The 10,326-nt window shown below is 48.4% G+C and overlaps 1 protein-coding gene across 1 annotated transcript in view; it reads left to right on the top strand.

Moving 5' to 3' along the window:
• The first annotated feature begins 6,914 nt into the window (after positions 1 to 6,914).
• LOC113406304 (E3 ubiquitin-protein ligase HERC2-like) overlaps positions 6,915 to 10,326 on the top strand; it is a 216,767-nt gene continuing 213,355 nt past the window's right edge. The window contains exons 1-2 of the mRNA XM_026650394.1: positions 6,915 to 6,926; positions 8,020 to 8,133. Coding sequence (XP_026506179.1) covers positions 8,062 to 8,133 — 72 coding nt within the window. The 5' untranslated portion in view covers positions 6,915 to 6,926; positions 8,020 to 8,061. The remainder of the gene's footprint in view (positions 6,927 to 8,019; positions 8,134 to 10,326) is intronic.

Genomic DNA, 10,326 nt, shown 5'->3' with positions numbered 1-10,326 from the left:
CAACTTTGACCCTAGCTCTGTGTATATTTTTGAGAAATTTCTCTAAGGGACTTTGCAATTGCCTCTATAAAATCTTTTACTCCATGGGTATGAATATAGCTTGATCCAAGATTTAGGCCATTTTTAGCCTCCAAGTTGCAGCACATTTCAAAACTCAAATCATGTTTAGTGATTATATAAGCAATGTTCCAGAAGGTGGCACACTTTTGGACAACTTCCTGTTCACTTTTAAAGAGCCATCTAGTAATTTCTGTAGACAAGTCTTTTAGACAATGACGTATATTCTGTTTTTATGCATATCGCATGAGCAGTGGAGTGGGCATGTACATGCAGGGAATTAATGATAAAGGTCTTATACTTACATACAAAAAGACTGATTTTATCCAAAAGCTTTTCATGCCTTCTCCAAATTATACACATTTCATCTTTTTGACATCAAAGCAATGGATATTTAGCTTTCCATGAGTTCTGGAAAATTCATTTGCTTCTCATATTCCTTAACATATTCATCTGTGCCATATACTTTGTTTACTTAGCCTAAGACCTCTGGTATTACCCTCTGTGGATTCAGGAGGATGATTTGATATATTACAGGCATTTTTCAAATATATTGTTTAAATCAACACAAAGTCTATGTGTTTACAGTTTTTAAACAACTGTTTTAAAATAGTGTGTAAATCAAGGTTTAGTTTACAAATTAAATTGCTTGACTCTGGCAGAGGCAGCAGCTAAGTTTGCAATTGTAAAAGTCTAAGAAGTATTAGAGAAAGAGATCAGGGCAATGAAGAATCAGGCCTACAGCTTGCGCAATTGTTTATACCTGTGCAAAGTGTATGTAAAACTACCAAATCAGAAAGGAAAGTGTTTTACATCCTGTTTGCAAATGACTCCACGATGCAAAAGGCAGAGGAGAATCAAGTATACTGTGTTTTTGCAACAGCAAGTAATCAGCCTATGATTTAGTTTATTACAAAGGCTACTTTAAATTGGTTGGCAGATTAATTAAATTATTGCTTACCTTTGCCTAACTGCCTTTTAGCTATTTGACTGTAATCTCTCTTCTCCCTAGTCAACACAGGCCTCTGATTAGAATACTGTTGAACACATACAAACTGATGCTCAACTTCAGGTATCCTTGGTAGTGCACTTCTTTCTGGTCCAGCCCTTTTCTTCCAAAGCATTACTTGTGTGGCTGACATGAACAAGTCTTATTCCACTGGGAGCACAATAGTTCTGACCATCTTTTCTTTGTTCTGCTCTCACTCAGGTCCCCAGGCTCCATGCCCCTCTGACTGGCAGCTCAATACTTCTATGCCTGAGGTCACTCAAGTCCACCTCTAGCGTCCTCTATTTTCCTTCTTTGGCAAACAGGTAAGTGGATACTTTTACTTCTCCCGATACCACGTCTACACCTGGGCAACAGATTTTTATTCCAACTTTGATCTTTTCTACTTTATTGTTCTGAGTACTGTTGTATTTTAAAACAAACAAATCAAACCCAGAACCAAGACATGACCCACTTTTCCTCCCTCTTCTCCGTTACCCTATCCTACTCCCATCCCCCTTCTCCTATGTCCCAATTATTCCTACATTCCTACCATCTATTTTCTTCTATTTCTCTTCCCCCAAAACTTCTCTTTCCCACCTTTGAGGCAACATACACTCTGTCCCTGGCTGCAATTGTCTCCTGCTGTGAGCCATCATGTCTCAGTGAAGGTCTTGTCTACAAGAGAAAACTGCAGAGATTTAGAAGCTGATTTAGTTAAACTGGCATAAACCCCTGTACAGATACTCTTAAGCCAAACCAAGCACGTTCGCTCAAGGCGCTTGCACTGATTTAACTAAATCTGTGCTAAACTGACAATTAAATGTTTTTTTTTCCCCCTCTCACATAGACACACTGCTTCTTCTACTTGCTTCCATGCTCCTTTGTCTCCTCCAACTCTTGCAAAAAAGTGCAAGGCTTTCTTTCTCAGCATTCCTCTTCAGAATAACCTCTTTCTTCCTGGGCATCTGGTTACCTCAGTTTTCTACTTCAAATCCCTATTTCAAACCAACCCCTTCTTGCTAATTTTCCATGAGATGTGAAATAATTAGGGAGATTTACTGAGGCTGCAAAGGCAGAAAACACAACAATGGGGGATTTTGACTACCCTCACATTAACCGGGTATATCACCTCAGGAAAGGTTGCAGAGATAAATTTCTTGACACCACAAAGGGCTGCTCCAAGAATCAGTTTGTCCTGGAGCCCACAAGGGGAAAGGCAATTCTTGATTTAGTCCTAACGAGAGCACAAGATCTGGTCCAAGAGGTGAATCTAGCTGAATTGCTCGGTAATAGCGACCATAATGTAATTAAATTTAGCTCTCTAATATGAAATTGCAGAACTACTGGGATATCTAACCTGTCACTTAAATCAGCCTCTGTACCAGATGACTGGAGGGTAGCTAATATAACCAAAAAAAAAAAAAAAAAGGCTCCAGAGGCAATCCTAGTAATTACAGGCTGGTAAGCCTAACTTCAGTACCAAGCACATTGGTTGAAACTACAGGAAAAAACAAAATTATCAGACACATAAATGAACACAATAAGTTGGGGAAGAGTTAACATGGCTTTGAGGCATGATTTCCCTTTACAACTCTATTATTATATTTTGAGGTAGTCAACAAGCATGTGGACAAGTCAACATAGTGTACTGGACTTTCAGAGAGCCTTTGACAAGGTCCCTCACCAAAGTAAACAGTCATGGAATAGGAGGTCCTCTCATACATCAGTAACAGATTAAAGGTAGGTTGAGAATCACTGCTTTATTCCTGTTTACCATTGTGGGCTGCATCCAGTGCTATCTGTATAGCCCTGAGGATGTCACATGGGCTGCAGCTGTGTGCTGAAGGAGCTGCAAGCAGCCCGTAGGCCGGAGGTTGAGAACTACTGGAATAAAGGGTTTTCACAATGGAGAGCTGTAAATAGTGGGGTCTCTCAAGGCTCTGCACGGGGACCTGTGCTGTTCAACATAATCATAAATGATCGGGTAAAGGGAGTAAACAACAAGGTGGCAAAATTTACAGACAATTGTAAAATTACTCAACATAGTTAAGTCCAAAACTAACCGTGAAGAGTTACAAAGGGATCTTACTAAAGTGGGTGACTTGATGACAAAATGGCAAATGAAATTCAATGTTGATTACTGCATAGTAATGCACGTTGGAAAATGTAATCCCAACTACTTACAAAATGATGGGGTTTAAATTAGCTGTTGCCACTCAAGGAGATGTTGGAGTCTTAATGAATAGTTCTGTAATACCTGCCCAAGGTGCAGTGGTAGTCAAAAAAGCTAACAATGTTAGAAACCACTAGGAAAGGGCTAGATAATAAAACAGAAAATATCATAATGCCCCTGTGTAAATCCATGGTACACCCATACCTTGAATACTGTGTGCAGTTCTGGTGACCCCATCTCAAAAAAGATATATTAGAATTGGAAAAAGTATAGAGAAGGGGAAAAATTATATGGGATATGGAATAGCTTCCATATTAGGCAAGATTAAAAACACTGGGATGACTTAATTTAGAAAAGAGATGACTAAAAGGGAATATGAGAGGCCTATAAAATCGTGAATGGTATGGAGAATGTGAATAAGAAAGTGTTATTTACCCATTCACATAACACAAGAATCAGGAGTCACCCCATGAAATTAATAGGTAGCAAGTTTAAAACAACCATAGGGATGTATATGGTCATACAACACACAGTCAACCTGTGGAATTTGCTAGCAGGGGATGTTGTGAAAGTTCAAAAAAGGCTTAGATAAATTCATGCAGGATAGGGCCATCAATGGCTATTAGCCAAGCTGATCAGGGTGTCTCTACTGTCTGATTGCTAGTTGCTTTGGGCTCTGGCCACTGTCACAGCAGGATAACTGGTCTGACCCAGGACAGCCATTCTCAAGGTCCATCACTAACCTGCTCTTGCCATGACCACCCTTACTGACCATTTAAAAATACTTTACCAGACATTACCAGGGTTGCCAACTTTCTAATCACAGAAAACCGAACACCCCTGCCCAGTGGCGTAGCCAGGTTCTAAGAGCAGGGGGAGCAAACATAAAAAAGGTGCCCCCCCTTGGCTCCTCTGGCCACGCTGTGCCCCCCCCCCCTTTGGCTGGTTCCTCCGGCCACGCTGCGGCCATGCTGCGCTCCCCCCTCGCTCCTCTGGCTGCGCCGCCCCCTGTGGCTGTAGGGGGGAGGCTGGCAGAGGACAGGGGTTTGAGGGGAGGTGGAGGGGAGGGATGTAGAGGGAGGGTGACAGGGTTTGAGGGGAGGTGAAGGGGAGGATGTGGAGGGAGGGGGACAGGGGGTTTGACTTGAGGGGAGGTGGAGGGGAGGATGTAGGGAGGGTGGCAGAGGATGGGGGTACGAGGGGAGGTGAAGGGGACGGAAATGCAGGGGCATGGGGTACATGGGAGGGGTACACAGGGTATGGAGCTTGGGGAGGGGTTACCATGGATGGGAGTGGGCTGGGGTCCCCGGGGCTCTCTGTGCAGAGGGGGCTGGAGCTGCCCCAGGGACCGGGAGAGCCTGGAAATCCGCTGCCTGCCCTTCCGCTGCTTCTTTCCGGAGCCCGGCCGCTAGGCCCGGCCCAGCCAGCAGCAGAGAGCAAACCCCACCATGGCGAATCGCCCGGCAGCCCCGATCACATGGCAAATCGGTAGCCGAGATCGCACGCGGCTCAGCGGCCAGGCGCCGGGGGAGCTGTGAGACGCCGCCTGGCGCCTGGTGATGGACGGAGAGGGGCAGAGAATCCCGTTCGGGGTCCTGTTCCAGGAGCACAGAGCCATCGTGGTGTTCGTGTGGGTGAGGAGGGAGCCGCTTTTTGTGTTGTCCCACCTGCTTGTGCAAGCGGCTCTTGCGTAGCGGGACACCGGGGCATCTCCCCACTCAGTTCCAGTCTCCAAACCCACATGTGGGGGGGGGGGGGGGAGGGGGGAGAAGTAGGCTAGCTGCAAATTGGGTTCCCACTGTGCCCCTCACGCTGTCACTGCCTTGGAGGGGCTGGCCGCGTGCAGCAGCAGCCCAGGCTCAGCGCTGGCCCTACTCCTTCGGGGGTGGGGGCAGAAGGCAGCGAGCTCCGCCAGGCACGGTCCGAGCGAGCTGCAGCCCAGCTTGCCGGCTCAGCCTGGGGGCACTGCCCTAGCCGGGGCTGCTAGTGGAGCCTGGCTGTGGGCGGGTCGCGCTGACAGGCCGCGGCGGGAGGGGGGAAGTGCTCTCCCCTCCTCGGGGGAGTTTTATTCCGGTGAGCCGAGGGCGGCGCCGAGGCTCCTGCTGGGAGTGACCGGCTGCGGGTCTGCCCGGTGTGGCTGCCGCAAGGAGGCGGGGGAGACCCTCCCTGCCCCCGGGGTGCCCCGGGACCCGGTCAGTGCAGGAGGTGGGGCGGGCACCGAGCCGCCCTCGCTGTGGGCGGAGCTTGCCATGAGCAGCGCAGAGCCGTGGCGTCTGCTCCTCCACCATGCACGGGCTCTGCCGCTGCCTCTGCACCACGGAGCGCTCCAAGGGGCCCGGCCGCCAAACCGTCTGCATCAAAGTTGTCTGCAGCGGGGGGGAAGGGGGGGAGTTGTGGGCCGCCATGCTGCGCCCCCCCCCTTGCTCCTCCGGCCGTGCCGCCCCCTCCCCATGGCTCCTCCAGGCATGCTGCCCTCCCTTGCCTGCAGAAGCCCAGCGCCGCCCGGCAGACCAAGCTTCAGAGTGGAGTGTGGGCCCCGCTTTTGGAAAATGCGCTGAGGGTAAGCGGCTGCTTCCCCTGCACCCCACTAGCTACACTACTGCCCCTGCCCCTTCCCAGAGCGGTGCCCCATCTCTGGGTTCAGAGTGTGGGAGGGAGCTTCAGGCTGAGGCAGGGGTTTGGGGTGTGTGTGGGGGTATGGGCAGGGGATCCAGGTTCTGTGGTGGGGTCAGAAATGAGGGGTTTGGCATGTGGGAGGGGGCTCGCAGTTGGGGCAGGGGTTGGGGTGGTGAGGGCTCTAGTCAGGATGCGGGCTCTGCTGTGGAGCCGGGGATGAGGGTTTGCGACACAGGAGGGGGCTGGGGCCAAGGGGTTCGGAGTGCAGGAGGGGGCTGGGGGCTCCGGAAGGGAGTTTGGGTACAGGAGGGGACGCAGGCTCAGCTCACCTCACGTAGCTCCTGGAAGCGACCGGTATGTCCCTGCGGTCCCTAGGCACAGGGGCAGCCAGGGAGGCTCCGGTTAGCTGCTCTCACCCGCAGGCACCGCCCTGCAGCTCCCATTGCCCACGGTTCCCAGGCAATGGGCGCTATGGAGCCCGTGGATGGGGGCAGCGCGTGGAGCCCCCTGGCTGCGCCTAGGAGCCACAGGACACGTCGGTGCTTCTGACGGAGCCAGGGCAGGGAGGCCTTGGAGCCGCTGTGCTGCCAACCAGAGGCCCAGAGCCACCAGGATCCCTTTCGCACTGGGAACCCGTTACTCCCCCGCCCCCAGCTCACGTCACACGGCAGGTCCCAGGACACCCCCCGCTCCCAGGGGCTGTAACTCAGCGCCCCGGCTCTGCCCTCGGCGCCCCGCTAGGCTGTTTAGCGCCTAAGCGGCTTTACGGTGGGGCCCACGCAGACCGCGGGGCTACACCAACTGCCTTTCCCCTAGAGCCCCGCCCCTCCCGCAGCCAGTGCCTAGCTCCTTCTCTCCTCCCGCTCTATGGCTCCGCCCGGTTCGAGACAGGATGTCCCGCCTCCTGTCTACACGCTGATTGGTGGACGGGCTCCGGCTGCCGGCCCTGGGATTGGTCGCGGAGGGCCAGGCTCCTCCTGCTTCCGGTGTTGCCGTAGGGGGATTGGGTGGGGGAGGGGCGAGGAGTCGGATTAGAAGAATAGCCCGAGCTGAGAACGTTAGTTGCTGCGCGAGGAGACGGCCCCGAGGGTAAGCGCAGCCCGCGCGCCGGTTCGCGCGGGGGAGGGAAGCGGGTGGCGGGCCTGGGCGCCCCTCGTTGCCGGGGGGGAGAAATTGGACCCGTCCCTATTCTCGCCCTGGGGCTGTGGGTCTCCGCTGTTGAGCGCGGGGGGAGGGGCTCTCTGGTGATCGAGTTGAGCCCCCGCCGCCGCCCTCCGGAGTTGCTTGGGGAGGTCCCGTTCTCTGTGCTGGGGCTGGCCCGAGCCCTGTCCTGCTTGGGCGCCTGTTTCTGCAGCTGTTAGTGGCGGCAGGGGAGCGTTGTAATGGGGGCGGGGGGCGAGGAATGGTGGACAGGCCCGGCCCGGGGGGTTTAAGGCGGGGGCCTGGCCCGGTGGGGTTTAATGGAGGGCGGAAGAGGGAAGGTGGCCTGGGGCGTTTAAGGGGGGGACCGGCAGAGCCAGGGTGGCGGTGGTGCGGCTGCTGCACAGAAGCCTGGGTTCCCCAAGGCGCCTGGGCAGCGTTTCTAGCTAATTGGGTTTCGAGGTGCGCGGCGATTTACTAACTGGTGCTGGGGTCAGATCCTCGGCCCGCAGACCGTATTACAGTACAAATTAGAGCAGCAACGTAGGGGATGGTGACAACGGGCCTTGACTGAGCTTGAAGGTGACGAGACGAGGGGAAGAGGATGCTGTCTTTGGAGAGGAGCATCATAGAAGGTTCCCCTCCCCCCCCATCTGTGTGTGTGTGTATAAAAATGGTAATAGCTTTGGGTTTGTCTGCTGCTTGCGTAATCTGGATCAATTATTTATTTCATGCACCATTTACTGGTGTGAGGGGCAGAAGCAGCAGCCCAGGCCTCTGAGGGTGTCCTTTGGTGCATCAGAAAGGATGTTTTCACCATCATCGGGAGGGGAAGGTTTGTGGCCTGAATAGTGGTGGTGCTACTTTTTCTTTCCTGCCCCTTTACGCATTGTCAGGGTGTCTGCTCCCATGTGAGATAGGGAGATTCATATTCATATGAATAGAACCTTAGAAGAAATGGGAATTCTTCTGGTATTACCAAGAATAACTTTGCATAGCTTGTTTTATCTACTAGATTTTTTTTTCTCCCCCCCACTGACAGGTCTGGCCACTCTGCCAGCCTGGAGAGGGCTGGAGACTGAAAATGTCTTCTGAACCTTTTTGTCTGGCTGCTCAAACTAGGTTTGATTCCAAATGGCTGAAGACAGATTTACAGGTAAGCACTTCGCTTGTGGTTTTTTATGATAATATTTTGTATCATGTCATTTGGTGTGCACATCAGCAATGTTTTTAAATGTCAATTGGTAACAAACTGAAGAATCTAACTATGCTGTTGAAAATAGCATGCAGTTTCTGAGCATCCTGCCCTGAGAACTGATCTCAAAGAAGCAATAAAAGCAGTTTTAATTTCAGTGTAGTCTATATTTTGTTTAAAACCAAGCTGAAGTATATATTTTTGCTTTTTAATGTCTTTAGTCACTGATTCATGTTTAATTATGTAGTGCTCTGATCTTAAAAAGTATTGTAAATATTTTTAGTCTGTTGTTTACTCTGTGACTATCTATAGCTGATAGCTATAACATGGAAGAAAAACTGTGGTTAAGGAAAACTGAAATCTGATCAAATTAAGTTACTTGCACTTTGAAGAGTAGGAGCAACTAATTTAAATTCGCAGATGAATTTCTTGGCAATTCTGCTTGGATTATTTGTAGAGACTTAAATCGTGTGTGTGGCTCCCCCCCCCCTTTTTTTTTAAAAAGCTTCCTACAAGGAGTTGTCTGATAAGTTTGTCTTGAATCTTTGTACTGTTTTTTACCTGTGGAAAAACATTGTACCTTGTTCAGATATTTATTGTGAAAATGGAATATATAACTCTTATCAGTGATGGTTGACTGAAAACCAAAACATATGCACTCATGATAAGGCCATGGAAAATGGGAATAAAGATTTATTATAATGTTATAGTTTCTAGTTTTCAAATCCACATTGTAATTAGTGGTGGTATGTAGCGGTTCGGGTCAGTAAAGCATGTATTTGGGATGGAATGGGCAGTCAATCAAATATGTATATTTTTTCAGTACTTTACATTTTCAAAGTAATACATAAGAACTGAATCTCAAAATGGCATTGAAGTAGGTCAGTCAGTATTATCCTTCAGTTACAGATGAGGAAACTGAGAGAATGGCATAGTCAAATGACCTTTCCCAAGATTACGCAGAGAGTGACTGAATGGCAGAGTTGAGCCAGAATTTAGCTGTTCCTTTGCTTAGATAAACGAGACAAACTTTGTCCTGAGGAGCCTGCAATCTGATGAGATTCTGTCTCCAATATTTTCCATCTAAAGTATAGCAAAACCAGATTCACTACTAGCATGCAACTTTTAGCGGGTTAGTATTTTCACATTGCATTCATTGGAAAAACCTTGAATGTGTAATTCCGTGAGATGACTGGACTCACGTTGGATATTGGTAGAGTAAATCTCCTCTTCTCCCTCCCAATAGCTTGCATTGCTACCTGCAAAAAAATAAACAAAACTTTTAGCTAAGTTAATAAGTAACAGTGTCATGAATGATATCTAAGATGCTTTTTATTTCTTAAAGCAATAACATGGATCCTTTTAAATGGCCAAGTTGCATATATTTCATACCTGAGCTCAAATTTTGAGCTAAGCATCCTGCAGAAAAATTATAGATCGCAAACGTGCAGTGTCAGCTACAAGAGAATAGTGGAAATTTGCAGTTGAAAGTGGTGGCCTTTCTTTCTGGCCAAGTGTGTAATGTCATTGTTGTTGGGTTTTTTGTTTTTATTTTTTTTTGTTTCAACTGTTTGTTTTTCCTCTGTGAATTGGGAGATTACAAATTTGTCTGCTCATGTGATTTGTTTGATACTGTCTCTTTGTTAATATTCTCAACCTCTTGTGATTGCTGGAGAACATTATCAACAAAATGGTCTTAAGATCTTGAATTTAATTTGAGGTTGTTTTTTCAATTGGATGAATTATAACTGCAGTAAGTACTTTTGCCTATTGTGGGAATCCATGTAATGGTTAACTCTTTAATGAGCTATAGTAAGAGGAACTCCTAATATCAAGGAACTTAATTTTCAGTAAATAAAAGGTAAATCTTTTCATGACAGGAAAACAATTACATCCAAAGTTGTCAAAACAATATTTTGTCTTACCTGAAACATAACCGAGTAACTGAGAACAGAGCTACTGTTTGTGATGTCCAGATGCTAAATGTAAAAATCAGTCCTTTGTTTCCTCTTGTTTCATCTGCAATCTGTTGAAGAATAGTCAGAGTTGTTGTCTCCAACTATTATCAGACATTACCCCCAACCTTTTGCTAGAAAAGTAATATACTAATTTGGTCTTTTTAAATTTAGCTATTTTTTTGCTGGCATTACACTG

The sequence above is a fragment of the Terrapene carolina genome, unplaced genomic scaffold (genome assembly GCF_002925995.2).
Source record: "Terrapene carolina triunguis isolate 2854851 unplaced genomic scaffold, T_m_triunguis-2.0 Scaffold25, whole genome shotgun sequence".
NCBI lineage: Eukaryota > Metazoa > Chordata > Testudines > Emydidae > Terrapene > Terrapene triunguis.
This window is presented reverse-complemented; position numbering and strand designations above follow the sequence as displayed.